The sequence below is a fragment of the Perca flavescens genome, chromosome 9 (assembly GCF_004354835.1).
Source record: "Perca flavescens isolate YP-PL-M2 chromosome 9, PFLA_1.0, whole genome shotgun sequence".
NCBI lineage: Eukaryota > Metazoa > Chordata > Actinopteri > Perciformes > Percidae > Perca > Perca flavescens.
The window spans coordinates 13632886-13651193 of NC_041339.1; the positions used below are offsets into that span (position 1 = coordinate 13632886).

At 40.2% G+C, this 18308-nt stretch overlaps 1 protein-coding gene across 2 annotated transcripts; it reads left to right on the top strand.

Moving 5' to 3' along the window:
- Positions 1–304: 304 nt before the first annotated feature.
- Positions 305–18308, top strand: bsg (basigin). 2 transcript variants are annotated; one of them, XM_028586898.1, is made up of 8 exons: positions 305–544; positions 9722–9890; positions 13516–13604; positions 13856–13986; positions 14197–14473; positions 16905–16929; positions 17011–17083; positions 17237–18308. In XM_028586898.1, exons 1-7 carry the CDS (start codon positions 481–483, stop codon positions 17069–17071), a joined length of 816 nt encoding a protein of 271 aa, XP_028442699.1. In that variant the 5' UTR covers positions 305–480; the 3' UTR covers positions 17072–17083; positions 17237–18308. The 2 variants fall into 2 exon arrangements, with proteins under 2 accessions (XP_028442699.1, XP_028442700.1); XM_028586899.1 differs by having other exon boundaries at positions 16917–16929.

The following is an 18308-nucleotide window of genomic DNA, read 5'->3' on the forward strand; positions in this document are numbered from 1 at the left end:
TTTCCTTTAGTCACTATATTGAGATGGCTGACATCCACGTTAGCCTGTGAATATATGTTAGAAATGTTTCTTTCTGAAACAGTGACGTTATTATTTTATGATAGTAGCCCTCAAAACATGTAACTTCCTTAAAACACTAATTATCCGTGTGTATGGCAAATAGCACAATCATTATTTTTTGTTGGTTTGTTTTACCTTAAAGATTTTAATTGGAGTCTAGGTTTTGCCAAATTACGTAAGAATCATTAAACAAAGTAAAATGGCTTTATTTGACGTGACCACGCCTCTAAACAACACGTCATATTTACGTGATGATCAGAGGGTATACGTGAGGTGCTACTCGAACACGACCAGCTACATCGCTGCGACTGAAGCGTTACATCTAGCTGGAAGTTCAGAAGAAAGAGAAGCAGAAGATTCAGCCCGTCTTCGTTAACATTGCCTTTATTCGACGATTTAGTAAATACTAAATTATCAACAATGAAGTTGCTGTGGGCTGTCAGTGCCCTGCTTTTGAGCTGTTTGCGAGCCAATGCGTCCACAGGTAAGAATTGTGTGTCAGCCATGTTGGTTGAATATGTAGCTAGACTGTCCCCGGACTACGAACATTACAAATGTTTATTCCGATTCCTGCTTTGTTAGGGTTATGACAATTGTTTTTATATGTCGAATATATTTTTGCAGCTACCGTTATTACAAAATGAATCCAGAGTTAGTAAGAAACCGTCACATATTAGCGTTAGCTGCGGTGTTACTGCTAGCGACACATTTTGAAAATTTACATTTGCAAAATCCTTTCCAACGATTAACCGGCGGTTTCGTAACACGTTGAGTGGAACGTTATCTTTTTTTTTCGTCTGTCCCAGTTTCACAGAAAGGGGTTTAGATATTTGCCAATCGTAAGTGAATGTAATCGGTCACATGAGCTCAAAAGAAAATTCATTTAAAAACGTATGGTGGTTTAGAAACGTGTTGCTGTTGTGACCTCGTTGCGTAACCTAGAAAAGGTTCATAACGTTACAAAGGGCTGCTATCCTTTAGCTGGTAATTAACGTTAACTGCCGTTGTCGTTTTCGGCTAACGTTAAAGCGTAACATATTAAGTCTTTTGGTAAATCTAGGCCGCACAGCCTTTTAGGAACTGGAGCCACCTACTAAACGTTAGCATAGTTGGTGGCTTGTTCTGGTTAGGCGGTTATTAGTTGATTTTTATTGATTAATTAATTTTTTTTTTTTTTAGCCTAGTAGGCCAAAACGCCGTGATGCGTATCACATGTCACAATACAGTATTTTGAGCCTTCCTCCATATTAAACAGTTCAGGACCTAGTCGTATTGCACTAGCTCTTCTGCTTTCTACCAGTTGATCGACCTGGTTCGCCACTGATTAATGTTACTCGATAAAGAGCTGTATTTTATTCATACACAACTCTTTGCTTGGTTACAGTGATCGTAACCAATAATAAATCAATGTATTTGTCAAGTGAACGCATATAAAAAATTCAATGTAATGTCAGTTCAATTTATGCATTAAAAATGGTGACAATAATAAATTTATGTTTTATGATAATGTGGGGGGGGGGCAGTTTTAGGCAGTGTCTTCATTGATGAACCTAGTGTCCTGAGTGTAGAAGCTCCTCCTGAGCCTCTCAGTGCTGGCCTGGTGTATAAGGTACCTTCTGACCGACCTAAACTGGGAGAAAAGGTTTTTACCCGGGTGGTATGGATCTTTTAATGATTCTCCAAACCTTTTTCTTGCTGTGCCTGGTGTAAATGTCGTCTAGGCAGCAGGGTAGGACACCGCTTATTGTGTGTTCAGCCAAACAAACAACTCTTTGTATGACCTTGCGGTCCAGACAGTGATGTTCCCTGGCAGAACGGCGTCAATAATCTGTTGGATGGTTCACTTGATGTGTGTCAGCATTGGGGTTACAAATAACCGACATAAGGACAGGCATTATTTTTAGTGAAGACTCTTGTAGGGAAAAACAAACTTGCATGCCCCTAGGAAGTAGGTGGGAGCAAATAGGGATAATTGCTTATTTTGTCTCTGTGAGCAATACCAATGGCAGCAGTGTTTTTATAATAAAGCTACCATATACTTATTGTCTAAGAATGATCATTCAAATGAGCTAAGTCTTAAAGTATAGGGATAGTCAACACATTACACTAAATGTATAAGAAGGGGGCTGGTTCAGTTGTCGCTGTACACAGTCTTGCCAGGATTTTGATGTCTTGTGTGTTTTCATGACGCTGCCTTTTACGTACTTAAATTGAATAATGTGGAAATTGCTTTGAGCTTTCTTCTCTATTGAGTTATAACACTGAAAGAGTAACTCAATCATTTCAGTACACTTCACATGTCATTTCCCTCTCTGTTTTGTCATCCCAAGGCAGTTGAGAAAGATGGGCGAGTACGTGACCTGACATGATGTGTTGTAAAACTATGGGCTTTGAAAGTAAAATGTGTCCTTTTTATTTAGCACGGTTTCTTAAAGCATGGGTAGGTGACTTTGAAATTGCTAAGAGTCTGTAGCAGCAATCAGACTGTTTCTGTATGTTGTGTGCATGTGCGTCAAACAAAATAAAAGGAGCCCTCATGCCACTCGATGTTTCCTGCTTTGGTAATAACTGCTCTGGAGTAGATCAGGAGTAGAGTTTCAGCTTCTTCTCTAGCATAACTTTGGCATGAAAAGTGAGTGTTATGAGGTAGGTGGGTTGGTAAGGCTACTTTGTGTGTACAAAGTCAGTTTTTGTCACATATTTTAAGTACTGGATTTTTAATCCCAATGAATACAAACTAATTTTTTTGTTATTGACCACTATTTTGAGATCCCAGCTGCTAACCCTGCTCTCACTTAAATTATTATTTTTTATTTTTATTTTTTTTACTATAAAAGCCAGGTGTGTGTGTGTGTGTGTGTGTGTGTGTGAGTTGACATTTTACAGTGGTGACAGTGGGCTACTTGATAAGTGCACTTTACATAGATGGGTCACATCCAATGGATTTATGTGGGCGGAAAGTGACAAGTATTTTTGCCCCCTCCTTGGAATTTGTGCATTTAAAAAAATACAGGGCTGAAATGAAAGCTTGAAATGGCCTCTTTAAACAGTGTGTCTGTTTCCATGCGTGTCATCATGTAAGAACCATTGGCATCCATCTTCTATTAGAAAGGACATTAACGTTGTACTAGCTCTTCCTGTTGAACGTGTCATGAGGCCTGATTACATGTTTTAGTCTTTTGTATATACCTTTTTTTGTCTTTTCAAAAGGCTCAGTAAACTCCTTTTCAAGTTGATTTATTCACCTAACTGGTTGAATGAAAAATGAATTATCTATGAAGATATAGCATGGATCCCCTTAGTTTGGGTTTATTTGCTCCTCTCTACTTTTTTGTGCTTAACAAATCTTATGCTATCTCTGTATTACATTCAATATTGAATCTTGATATCCTGTATGGTAAAAGTATAGACTTTGTGCATTGTACTAGAGCTGCAAAGATGAATCCATTAGTTGTCAACTGTTTAATTATTAATCACCAACGATTTTGATAATTGATTTGTTTTTTTTTTTTTTTTTTTTTTTTTTTTTTTTTTTTTTAATGGAATTAATTCTCAGATTCCAGCTTCTTAAATTTGTTGAAGTTTCTTCACTACTCTGACGGTAAACTATCTTTCAGATGTGGACAAAACAAGACATTTGAGGCCATCACCTGGGGCTTTGGAAAACGTTGATCTGCATTTTTCACCATTTTCTGACATTTCGTAGACCAAACAACTAATCGAGAAAATAATTGACGGGTCAATCGACAATGAAAACCATGGCTAGTTGCAGCCCTACATTGTTCAGGCATTTAGCCTGTTTGTTGGCCACATGTAAACAATAACATGAATATCAACTATGGAAGTTGTTCTCTGAAAGTGCCCGAAACACATGGAGTTAGTTCTCATGTTAAAGAGCAGAGGGCTAAAGGCAGTAAATTACACTGTCAAGATCCATGTGCTTGACATCTATTCACAGTCCGGACTATATTTAATTTTGAACTTCTATTCAGCATGTGCTACGAAGGTGACCTTTTGGCAGCGGTGGTGGAAGCCGCTAAGCTAGAAAGGTTACATCATATACATGTTGTTCACAAGGGCGGTCATGTACACATTCACAAGTCTGCCTGTTTTGTCACTAATATCTGCTGACAGTTTTGATTGTTTTTGAAAATGTTGAAAAAGTTTTAAGTATATTTTCATTTGGGGATGTAGAAAAAGGATCTGCGTGTTTTTTTTTAAAAAGTGAGTTTTTAGAGTTAGATGTCGAGGATGAACTTGATATTCCTTTTGTTTTCTTATTGGTACTAGGTATACCCTGTGCCCAGCCCCGGCTTTGTGTTAGTTTTAGGATTTTTCGGATGGAAGGGAAACAAGCTGGCCGTGCTTTGGCCTGTAGTGTGAGAAGGTTACTGTTCCGCGGACCCACCTTAGTGTATAACCCCTCCCGGCCACCACTGAGTGGCAAAACAAGTTCCCCTGCCTGCTGTGAATGTGGAGAGCTGGGGAGGAAACAAATGTCTAAAGATGTGAATCCATCAGAAAGGGTTTTTGTATGACATAACATTCACTCAGTGGTTTGTGAGCCTTAATAAAGTGTAGGTAGAAAATAAGGGTCCTGACACAGGCACCCATACACAACTCGAGCAGGATTTAACAGCCTAGTCAAACTGACCAGCACATTCCATTCAAAACAATACATGTATTCCTTTCTAAATCTGCTAGGTACAATCAGTTGTGCAACAGCAAAAACATGTTTTCTGTTATGTTATTCCCATGTGAATGCATCACCCGGTGGGTATTGATTTCCACATAGCTACATTGATCCTACACAGAATGTTCTGAAAAAATAGGCTGTGTTAGCCTAGATTAACACCCTGCCAGCCGCTGTCGGGTGACACAAGGCACAGCAGAGAAAAGGCACCAGCCCAAAATGCTTGCATGTCCTTAGGCTTTCATGGATTTTTAATTTTATTACATGAAATGTTTTTCATTTTCAAGCTCATCTGCTTTTCTCCATGTTCTGTTCCATTCATTGCACATTGCTATTGGATGCTTTAGATTTTTTTTTTTTTCTTTTCTTTCTTTTGCAATAACTTTTTTAGGGATGTCTTGCTCAAGCTGTTTTGCCCGCAGTCCCAATATTCATTATTGAGTAATTGCTAATACAAAATCTTTACAGACTTTAAATGGAACAAACACTCATATAAAGGCTCTTCTTTTGGTAAATGAAAAATTGACAAAAGTCTACCATTGACAGATTCAGCGTATCACTGAGAGGATCACTCAAACCAAATGGTAGTCTACTCTCATTCCGTACGTTTGCATGCACATAACATCCCTGTGTTTGCCCTAATTCCGAAACAGACGATATTCCAACTAAGCTGTTTACATGGGTAATGAAAGCGAGTGCTCCACTAAGATTCCCGTTTACATGTAGCCGTGCAAAACAAGGTTTTCTTTTCTTTTTTTTTGGACCGTGTGAACACAGCGTCCCTCTTTCATTCCTTCAACCAGCTTCTTGAAAAGGTCGGCGTATCTGGTTTGCGCAACCTGTTGATATCCCAGTTTTTGATAATGTTTTAAAGGTAGCTGTTTCTCCTTCTTATCGGGTCTCCAGCCTTGCAAACTGTTGGCTGGTGGGTTTGTGTTCAGAAACCATAGCAACGCACAGAGCTGACCATAAGCCTGTGGTGAAAACCCTGATTGAGATGCATGTTCCGATTGCACTGTATACATGTCCAAACAATGCCTCTAAAACCCGAAATAATACCGGAATATTGTCATATTTGGAATAATAGTGGAATATTTGTGTGCATGTAAATGTACTTAGTGATATATAAATGGGCAAAATATTAGAAATACCTCCCAAGTGTAGTACTAAGTAATAATAATAATTAGTAATAATTCTAACAGGTTGAACAAATAAACATTATAGCCTTCATGAAGCCTGCTGCCCTCTCGGATCAGCTCGGGTCATCCCTTATTGCCTTTTTTATGATTTTTTTTTTATGATTTTATTTTTGTCTAGATGGGTCAGAGTACCAGGAATAAACATTTCCCAAAATAATTTGGTGAAAATGTTGCTCTGATCGATTTTCTGTGTGTATACTTTCGTATTTTCATTTCATTTGTTTTAACTTTCTTTCTTTTTCTTTCTTTCTTCCTTCCTATTTGCTTGTCTTTCTTCCATCACGGCCTTTTATCACCACTCCATGAAATCACCTGGCTTGCTTTTTTAAACCTACCACATTCAAAACATTCTTGAAATCTGTTTGCTGGGCGGGACTGTAAACGATGCTCAGCGGGCTTCATCAAGTCTCCCCTGTCTCAGATGAAGCTGATCAGTGACAGCGCAGAGCTGCATTGTGAGGTGATAGGGAACCCCATCCCTGAGGTGCAGTGGTGGTTTATAGAGGGTGAAGAGCCCAACGAGACCTTCACCCAGCTCTCCGACGGGGCACGGGATGACCGTGTGCAAATAAATGCCACATATATAGCACACGCCACTAGCACCATTCACCTCACAAGCCTCACCTTCAACGACTCGGGCACGTACGAGTGCCGCGCTTCCAACGACCCGGACCGCAATGAACTGAAGAAGACGCCAAAAATCAAGTGGATCCGCTCGCAGGCAAACGTTATTGTCATCGAAAGTGAGTGGCCGAAGAAGCACGAGGAGACTCCGGTCAAAGTAGCTTGGCCGTCATCTCCTCATTAGTGAAGTCCTGGACATTCAGCTCCAGTTACACTCAACTCCCATGCTTCCCGGTCCAATACCCTCTCCATCCTGCTTCACCCAGTATACGCTCTCCCTCTCCTCAAAAGCTCCAAAGTTGTCCTGTAGTTGAATCCGAAGCCTGGTCATAAAGCGTGGCTAGGCCGCTCCCTTTTTCCTGTTTACCTGACAAAGAAAATGTCTTGAATCTGATGCCTTCTCTTCTCCCCCCCTTGTTTCAAGGCTTATGTTCCACAATGTTTTCTTAGATATAATACTGTCATAAGGTTGGAAATTTGCAAATGGCTCTTCCAGGAAAATTATTGCATATCAATAATTTAAAACAAAAAAGGGGTGTCAGATTTCTTGATTAGTAGTCCTGGTAGATATTTACTTTGCTAGCATTTTCCCGTAACACTTGATTTAAAGGGCTGTGCATAAGAAACTGTCATAAGAACATGACCGAGTTGAGATTAACCAAGTCAATATAAGCTGTCAGTCTGTTATGACAACTTGACATTAACATAACCTCTTAAATATGTCTATCAAATTTACTAAAACTAGTTAACTTTGTTAACATTAAACGGTCATAAGTGGTTGGTTTTGACATTGGCTGTCATGAGATCATTATAACTGTCATGAATGTTTTCCTTGACCTTAAGTAAAGTACTAAATTACATTTAGTGCCCTAAAATGTATTCCAGAAATTCGAATTACAATTTGGACAATATAGAAAAAATGGCTGACCAAATGGCGGCCTAAAATGTGAATGTTGACTCATTCCGGTCACAGACATTTATGACTTCTAAATGTAAAGTCCAAATACTTCCACTTTACTTGAGGTCAAGGGAATTATTCGTATACTCAAATTTAGTGACCTATCTGTACCTTGAGAGCTCGGTACCTGAAAGCGTGCAAAGGACGGCCAGGGTGAGGCCGCCACGCTTACTTAACACAAACCTCTTCAACAATGTGAACATTACATTAAAAGTGTCCTTATGTACTAAATGACAACAGTCATAAAAATGTATAAAGACTCCATGTTCATGACAGGTGTCATGTCGGCCTTAGGGCCGGGACGCATCAGGTTGATTATCGGCCATGGGACAGTCTGGCGAGGTCAGTGACTCAAATTGGTTCGGTGTGTCCCGTGCCGTCGTCCGTCTGGGGGGCTGTCGGCGTTCATTTTGGCCGACCTGACCTGCTCGGTCGGTGGCAGGGCCGTTGGGACTCGCCCGGAAATGACGAGCGGAATGAGGTGACTAGAGTCTCTCAAAATCTGACCAATCTTTTAAACTGACCTTTGTTGAGCTGAAATGAAGACAGATTCAGGAACTGCACGGCCTATTTCTTGCTTAAAATGTTTTCAGAAACGCGTTTCAGTGAACTATTTTAGTACAATATGAGATTGTATTCTGAACGAGCCGCCATGACAGTCCAGGTCTGAATTTCCGGAGAAAACGAACCCATGTGACGCGTTCGTCCAATCAGCTGCCGGTTTTCATTTCTTGAGCGACATTACACATTAGCGCCGCCTGCTGTTATAGAGATGTATTACGTCGTCTTTTTGGTCTGTTCTGTGGCAGTTTTTTGGACCTCGGGGACGCGACTGATCATATCGACGGGGTTTTCTGTCAACCGTCTGCTATATGTGTCTACACCTTTTATGCACACCCCTTCAAATTAGGGTTTACCTGTTTCCCTAAATGATACTAACATTGACAAAGCTCCTTTTTGTTTATGCTTGTAGACCATTCCTGACTTATGGCCTACTGAACTATAGGTTGACAGAAGATGGTAACTAATTATTAAAATAGATTCTCAGCCATGGGGTATCTTTCTGCTTTGTGGTCAGTATTATTTTTATTTTTTTGTTGCTTTTGAAGAATTGGTCAGTTTCTTCACCCTGTTAAAGCAAAATTATGTAATTTTTAACATTTTTATCATGTGATTGGCAGTGATACTGCCAATAATATTTCATCCCCCTGTTGCTTCTTCTGCTTGTATTCAAAAATCTTTTCCCCATGACCTTGTTGTAGACTACTGTATCTACTAGATTTCCAGTAACTCCTATTGTTCCCTCCATTCTACTGTTGGTGGGACAGATCGCCCCATTATGGGGATCTCTTTCCCCCTTTCTTAGAAAGGTCTGTGCTTTTGTTCAGAACTTGTACTTGTGTTTTCTTTGTTTAATTTGTGAGAAAGGATTTGTTTTCCTTCTCAAACTTGGTAAGTTGAAGGATTTTGCCATGGAATTAGTTGGTAATTGTTTTTTGATTTCCGCTTGACTACTTCACACTCAACAATTGTCATCTCAACAAAATCGTAATCTATATTACACATGGGCAATACTTTGGATTTAAACCCAATGCCAAAAGGGAGCCTGATAACTGTACTGAGGCTGTCTGTAAACTTTGAAAGTGGCAGTGTTTGTTTGGTGGCCAAGGCCCACGATCCACTCCGGCCGCCTCCATTTATTTCTTTACTCATTAATGTGTGTGCGTAGGGCTGTCATGTACAGTTTACCCTATTAACTTTTGTATAATTGATTTCTGGAAAGACAACTGTTGAGTGTTCAGAGCCAAAATGTAAATTAAACTATCTTAAAAACAATGCACCCAGTAATGATACATTTCAAGGCAATATCTTAATGGCCGTATTGAAGTATAAGGGTACTAAGACAAGTAATTTGGTCCCACAAAGGCAGAGTGCAGTAACTACACACCAAAGTGCAAATACTGCGTTTTGGCTTGGTTTTTAGGTCAGTTACTGCAAATTTTAAAAATGGATTAAAACATTTCTATGGTAGAATATATTTTTATATAGCAAAACCGGTCAGGTCAGAAATTTTAAACAAATGTGTAGTTGCTGGGTTTTGCCTTTTGTAGGGCACCATTGGTGTCTCAACCTGCAAAGCTGAAAAGGATGCTGAATAATTTATTTTTCCCCTCTGTTTATTTTAAGACCCAAACATCATTACTTATCCTGAAGAAGTCAGCAACCAGACCTCAGCAGTCCTTAGCTGCAACTTGACAGAGCCCAGCTTTCACATCAAGGGCTCCCACTGGACGCACAATGGCAAAATCATTGAAGGGTCCAAGTCCGATGTTGCCACTCCATACATAGTCCACCGGTAAGTAGCTTCATCTACCTAAGTGGGCCATATGGGCAGATCTTCCCTGCAGTTACTATGGCATAATCAAAGTGCTCATCCTCTGATGATGATGATAATGTAAATTCCCTGAATCTGTTGGTGTAATATATATGCTGTTTCTCACTACCTTGTAAAAGCAGAAGAATTGCTTTTTCCCCCTGAGAGGCCAGTTTGTTTTTCACAACCCTGATTAGCAGTATTGAGTAAATGAAAATACCAGAAAATGGCAAGCCTAGCTGGCTTTAACACTTTTAGATGCGGTATGGACAACTTAGACATTTAGCCATTTTACAGCCTAAAATAATAATACAAGATGACAAGTTCACGTGCGTGAACAACGCGAGGCTCCGTGTCTCTCCAGATTTGGCAAATTAGCTGTTTTATCTGCTCCTCACTGGACTGTTCATTCAGGGCAGCGCTGCTTTAACATCCTACAGGAGCTTTGGGACATTGGATTACACAACTTCAACTGTTTTATCGTCGATCTCCAGCTTTATCCCCGAGATCTCCCGAACAACGGAGGCTGCCCACTTTTCCCGGCCGGGTGGAAGTGCTGACTGCGTCGAGACCGTAAACAAAAGCAGGGTAACCGCGGAGGGCTACGAGCTAAGCTAAAGCTAACACCGCATCGGCTCCCTTTACCCAGCATTTTCCTCGCTAATTTCCAGTCTCTGGTGAATAAAATGGACGATCTACGACTCTGCATCACCAACAATAAACTTAACTGTTTATGGACTCAAACGTCATGATCTTTACAGAGACATGGTTAAATAGCTGTTTTCCGGACAATGCTATTGAGTTAGCAGGACGTCCCATTCACCATGCAGACAGGACTGCACATGGCTCTGGTAAGACCAGGGGCGGAGATTTTTGCATTTATACAAACTCAGCTTGGTGCACAAATTCAATCAGAGTCACTGCTCACCTAATGTGGAGTTTCTCATGGTTAAATGCAGACCTTGCTATCTCCCAAGAGAACTCCCATCAATTATAGTTACTGTTGTATACACACTACCGGATGCTAAGCTTCCAAGGAAAGAACTACATGCAGCCATTAGCAAACAGCAGGCAACACACCCCAAGGCTGCCTTTATTGTTGCTGGTGACTTTTAACCACTCCAATGTAAAGACAATACTGCCCAGATTTCATCAATATGTTTTCTTCCATGCTAGAGGAAACGAGACACTGGACCATGTTTATTCCAACAGAGCTGGAGCTTACAAAGCTACTCCCCTCCCCCACATAGAACAATCGGATCCCCTCTCTCCAGTGTTGTGCCTGAGCTCGTTCATATTTTGGGAGAACGTGAACTGAGCATACTGAATGACTGATGAACGTTAAGGTTTTTTTTTTTTTCCCACACTAGACACAGCCGAGGTGGCGCGCGACATCGTGACGTCAAAATTATGTAATATCCGGCTGGCGCATCCGATTTATGGCGCGTGAGCCGGGGTCGCGCACGGCAGTTTTTTTTTCTCAGCGGCGCGCGACAAAGCGGAAACGGGAAGCCTGAATGAGTTCGCCGACAACCGGATGTCAGGACTCTGAGTGACTGCAAGTCTGTCTTGTAAACTTACTGGGTTAAGATGAGCTCTTTTATGGCGAAATGAAAGGCTTCATTGAAGCAATGCTGCTGCCAGTTCTGCCATTGTTTACCTTTTTTTTTTTTTTTTTTTTTTTTTTCTAGTCTGTAGAAACAGCAACGTTGGTAGCCTTTGCTCATTAGCGCCACCTCTGTTCAGGAGAAGACTGCAGCAAAGAACTTAGCTTCTAAACTCTTTGATTTAGCAAGCCGGTTTGCAATCTACAACAATGCGTAACGTCAACTTGTGACGAAACTACGCTTTGCGTAGTCTAATTTATTCGCTCTAAACCAGTTGATGGAAACGTGCTACAAGCTGAAGGTCGAGGAGCACTTTTCCAACTCCAACCCCCCAACGTATGTGGCAAGGCATTCAGGCCCATGGACCCCGCCCTTCCTCTGATATCTCCTTCCTCAACGAGCTTAACAACTTCGCTCGAGGACAACAAAGTACCAGCAACCAAGGCAGAACTGACTGCTGACCACCAACCCCTGACACACTCTCCCACTGATCTCCGAGCAGTGTTGAGCAGGAATAACGTACGCAAAGCTGCAGGCCCTAATGGCATACCTGGATGACACCCCTCACACATACCCACCAGCCCCCCTGGACTGAATAAACCTGAAATGCTCTGTAAATCATTCCTCTTGCACTATTGTATAAGCCCTCAACACTCCCAATTTGCACCACTGTACACACTCTATAGTTATTATTCTGTATTACAGTAGTCATAGCCTGTACATTCTTGTAGTAATAGTCACTCCTATAGACTCATATCTATATACTTGGATATAATTCATACCTTGCACTCTGTATATATTGTAGCATATGTTATTTATTGATACTGTAGCACATGTTTAATTTATTTAATCACTGCCTAAGCACTTCTGTTTAGACACTCACTACTTTTCGTTGCTCTGTAGTTGTGACATGCGCAATGACAAAGTTGAATCTAATCTAAAAGTGAGCTATATTGGCATTGCATGTCTTGCTCTAGTCCAAGGGTGTCAAACATATAGCCCGTAGGCCAGAACAGGCCTGCCATTGGGTCCAATCAGGCCCAATTTGGGCCCAAAGTGTGAAAATTGCAGAGAAGTAGTTAATTCCAATTCCAAATTTACCAGTTTAATCTCAGAGAAATCAAAGTTCTTTTTCCATAAATTTACGACTTTAATCTTAGAAATCTTTTTTTTTTTTCTCTCAGAATATTACCCCTCTCTCAGTCTGTCAAATTTTTTTTTTTTTTCCTTTTTTTTTCCTACAATGGCCTTAGAACGCTGTCGTAACAGAAGTAACTTGCGTTTGCCAACATCAAGCTGACAAGAAAATGGCCAATAAAGTTTCTGATCTTTCTGGAGTGGTTTACTGGTCTGGCCCACTCAAGATCAAATCAGGGATGAGGTTGACACCCCTGGTCTAGTGTTTTACTCGGTTTCCTATGCTGGCTGTGTTACTACAGTCAAAATCGCTTTATCCTCTAATATTCTCTCCCTTGCACTTTGTCTTCTGCTTGTCTGTCGTCCCTCCCCCTCTCACTGTTGTCCCTTCCTCCATTAGCAGCCAAGCTAGGGGCGCCATTCAGGCGTTCACTGCTCTTGATTAGCAGAGCGATGGACCGTGCGGTCATGCAGCTTTGCCGGTAGTCTTGGTAGCGGGGATAAGCACTCCTGGCACTGTGCTCACTTGCCCTGACCTTAATTCCCCATTAGAGAGCAGGCAGGACTGTATGGGACAAACACAAGTGGGCTTGTGATTACCAGGGGAAATTTGAAATATTTGTTGCATGGACAAGCAGCTTTATTTTTACTCCTGGCTCTTGTGCGTAAACGGTTCTATTGTGAATTTTCTACTTAGCTAAGTGGAAAACTAATCACTGTCATTAAAGTGGCTTCAGCAGATTTGGTTAGAAGTCACCGCCTGCTATATGCTAGTTGCTAGGTCAGCAGAGAAAAATGCTGTTCAAGTTCCATTGAGTGTTGCAAGGATTTCTTAAATCCTTCATTTCTTTTTCTTTCCATAGTTTGGACAGAATCACCTACACTTCTAGTGGAAAGTATGAATGTGTGTTCCTGACCGATCCAGAGGTGAAGAAGACAATTGAAGTCAAAAGTAAGTTAATGAAGGAATATCGCAGATAAAAGTTGCATTCATTGGTCATTTTAATGTTAAGTTTATGTCCATGATTACATTGGGGTTTTAACTTGCATGGGTTGCAAATGTTTTTATGGTTGAAAATTAGGTAGCCTTTTTTATTTCAAGCATTCTTCTTGAGCTCGAGGATAAACCATTTCATGGGAGGTAATTTAAATATACAAACTTTCATATTCTAATTTGAATATGTATTTCTGTTTTTGCTGTAGCACTTCCCCATGTTGTTGCCTACAAGCACTCTGAGCATGGCAACGAGAAGGACAAAGGCGTGCTGGTGTGTTTGAGCAGTGGCTACCCATTGCCTACTGACTGGACCTGGTTCAAAGATGGCGGCCAAACCGTATGTGTTAAAAATGATTCATGATGTTTTTGACCTACAGTTTTAAAACCAACTTAAACGTAACATTTAGGCGACGTAACACTTGCGATTGCAAGTTGCAAATGGTGTATGTCCAGCACTTCAATTGTTAAATAAAATGAAATAAGGCAGAATAGTCACACCTGTCTTGCTACTGGTGTAACTAACTTGTTGCTTTAAAATGACCCTCAGCCTATCATCAACGGCACTACCGACAAATATGAGATAAAGAGCACCCCTAACAAGACCACTCTGGTCATTGAGAACCTGAGCATCGAAGAAGACATCGGCGACTACGTCTGCTCTGGAACCAATGAACTCGGCACAACCAGTGACCGGATCCACCTGCGTGTCCGCAGTCGCTTGGCTGCCCTCTGGCCCTTCCTTGGCATCGTGGCCGAGGTCATCATCCTGGTGACCATCATCTTCATCTATGAGAAGAGGAGAAAGCCCGATGAGATCACCGACGGTACGTACGCCATGCTTCCTCCACCATTATGTTTTTTATTTTTTAAGGTTGTGTTCAGACCGACATTAGCACTATGGATAAAACACCGCCTTCTCATTCATTTCAATGAGACCACTGTGTTGACAGTGTCGGGGGGGGTTTGAGCAACAACAAATGGAGGGGGAGGGGAGGCGAGTAAATGGCAAATATGTTGATCATCCAACAAGACTCTGCCATTTGCCAGTGCAAGATCACGTGACTTTGTTACCTGAATAGGCTCATTCTACTGTTTTACCTCGCATAAATCCAAACCGGATGAAGTGATTAGAGCTGTGATAACTTACTGCTGTTTTTGGTCTGAACAGCTACTTAGAGCTGAGAATTTTTTGTCAATTGGCCACAACAGTTAGTGTATTCCAAAATGTACCGGGTATTTTGCCGTTTTATTATTACACAAGTTTTGGTAGAAGAAAAATACCCTTGTATGATGGAATGGTTAGCTACCGAACTGTACATTTTGAGGTTAGATATGGCCATGTCCCAACCTGCACTCTGTATCCTCTGTCATAATGTGTGGCTAAAAGAACATTTTAAGTCTTCCAACAGGACAAAAATGCATCAAACTGTAGGCCTAGTTTACTAAACTTGAGTTGAGAAGATGTACTGCCCCTCAGTGGCAAGTTGAAGACTGTTAAGGCATTGCTCTTTAGGTGGGAATGTATAGACTGTAGTTGCATGCATTTAATACAGTTGTCTTTTGGTTTTGTTATTATTATTATTATTATTATTATTATTATTATTATTATTTTCAAATACAGATCAGGAGTTAGCTTCCGCCTTTTTGTATAAACGCTCTGTGATAGAAACTATTATTTACATTTTTACTTCTCTGTTCGCTGCTGATTTTGCATTTTGGTAAGTGGACAAAACTGCATGTCAGACTGAAGTGGTTGAGGTGAAATGACCGCGTGGAAAAAGCTATGGGAGTCTGCTTTTGGCCCTTCTAAGAGGAATGCGCTCAAAGATTTGGTCACTCTTTCACTGGCCCTGCAATCGGAGCAAGCTTAAAACCTTTCCTTTGCACTTTCTACTAGCCCTTTTTTTTTTTTTTTTTTTTTTTTTTTTTTTTTTTTTTTTTTTTTTAAGTCATGTTTGAGCCAATGAAAGAGTCAAATGAGACACGTAATGGTTTGACATGAACTTGGAACAGGTTGAAAAGTGAGGTTTCAGCATTCTGTCTGCATGCCTTCTGCATTTTGTACTGTATGCATGATAAATGATAGGCAACCCTCTTCTCAAGGTTAGTAAATCATTCACATTTGTCTCATTGACCATTTTGGCAGCAGAGAGTGCCTTACTTTGTGAATACTGCCACTATACACGCCAGGGTGTAAGTTGGCTCTGCCTGTATAAAGACATTTCCTTCTTTTTATCTTATTACAGCCACTAGGTCTTTGGTGTCCTTTGCTTGTATTGCATGAGCCTGATGTTAAGGGGTGACTTCTACGGAAGCGTATTGCATTCACCATAGAGAAAGGAAAAAAAAAAATGTAGACACCATATCTCGTAATTACGAGAAAAGCTCTCTTAATTGAGTTCCTGATTTCGTAATTACGAGAAAAGATCTCGTAATTATGAGATAATTTCAAACACCTGGAAGCCGGCATATCTAGGGGACATTCGAAAACAGGGGACATTCGAAAACGCTTAACGTAAAAAACGCTGAACGTGAAAAAGCTTAACGTGGTTTGATGTACAAACATCGATCAATCATCATATAGGAGAGGATTTTGGTGATGATTGATCGTTGTTTAGGTACATTAAACCACGTTAAGCGTTTTCCACGTTAAGCGTTTTCCTAGATATGCCGCCTTCCAGGTGTTTAAAATGATCTTGTAACCATGAGATCTTTTCTCAAAATTACGAGATCAGGATCTCGTAATTATGAGATCTTTTCTCGTAATTAAGATATTTTCTCATAATTACGAAAAAAAATATTTTTTTCTTTGGTGAATGCAATACGCTTCTGTATACTTCTGGACAATGTAAAAAGATATTCAAAAATGGCAAATGTTTAAATCTTATTGAAGATTTACTAAAGAGACCATAGAGTAGTCTGTTAAGTGACGTTCAGTAATGTGTCTTTTATAGAACACGAACAATGATTTGTGTGTGGAGAATTACTGGATAAATGATGTGCTAAGGATTTAGCTTTGTCATTCATTGTCAGAACCAGGTGGGCATGCTTTAATTCCTATTCAGTTGGTATTTGATTATAACCCAGTTGGAATCCCGTTGCGGAGGATGTCGCTTTTCTAACATTTTCTGCCGTCATCTGTGGGGCAGGATGGGTGGCATGTGGTGCTCAAACCAGTAACAGACATGTAACGTCCTGCTATCAACTGACTTGTTTTTCTTTGCCCTCCTTCATTGATCGTTTGCTGCCGTCCAGATGACGACTCAGGAGCTGCTCCTCTGTAAGTATTGTTAGCAGCTATCTTGAGTCTTTGTTTTTTTTTTTTTTTTACAGAACTCATGTTCTCACTAATGTTTTTCAGGAAGACCAATTCTAATGCAAATCACAAAGACAAGAATGTGAGGCAAAGGAATTCTAATTAGAAGCTGAATGAGGTGCGTGAAACTTTAGTTCTTCTTGGAATTTAACTTTCTCTGCTCAAAAACCGTGAAGACGATGAACCAATTTTTTTTTTTATTAATATAAGACAAATGTTTGAAAACAACTTTAATTCTTCATTCATGCAACTTTTTTTTTTTCTGTTCTAGATGGACATCCAGATGGCAGTCCAGGATTCAGCCGTTGCACATTATACTGCGCACCCTGCAATTTTAAGTTACTTTTTGTGCTTGGGTGATAAATGTTTTAAGAAACTGAATGATTTCCTCCTATTTTTTTTTTTTTTTCTATATGCTTCTCCACATTGTGCAGCCGCAGAACATAGTGTGAAGTAATTTTCTGCTCGAGGCCACAGGGCAAATATTGCATGCATTTAATAGCAAAGTGTGTGTGTTCAATGTAAAATCATTAGACAGTTCATGTGAGGAATGGCACGTTTGTGGTTGTTTTTTCTTTTCATGCTGATGCTTCCTGATACACTGACCACACAGTTGTCTTTGCTTTTATATTCTCCGATCTGGGATGGTGACTTGTAAAAACGGCACAAGTTCTGTTCAGAGCATCTGAAACCTTTTTTGATCCTGACGCTAAGAGAATGGCTTTAGTATGAAACCACTGGAGTGAGTTTGACCTGTCCCCACACCACCGCCATCCTCTCATAGCAGAGTTTTATACTTACAAGCACCACTACTACACTTTTGTGTGCAAATGTGACACTTTAAAATTTAAATTTGTCTTTTTTTCTTTCTTTTTTTTTTAATCAAGCTTTTATTTCCTTTTTTGCGGTTCACATATTTTAAACCGAGGTTTTAGTTAACCAATGTTTTTGTTGCCAATGTCACATCCAGAGTAAAAAATATATTGTAAAGGACCAAGTGCATGAAATCTTCTGTTGATTGCGACTTCAACACCACGTACTGCGGTTTTTAATTTGGTACAGGTGATGAACCGTTTTTAATAAGATGTTTTTCTTTCTCACTTATTGTGATCTGAAAGATTTGTGTGCAATTGTTGGACCGTCGTCTCTGTTCCCGTCACTGTGTAGATATTCAGAAGCCATATGTTCCATTTAACCTGATTAGTGTTGTGATTCGATGTTAACCGTTTCAGTTACGCAGATAAAGACTTAGCCAGAGTTGTGTAAATTGTTGTACCATCCAAGTACATGGAACGCCACCAGTTTTCCAACTTTCACAAACTGAATAAAGGTATTTGATTTTA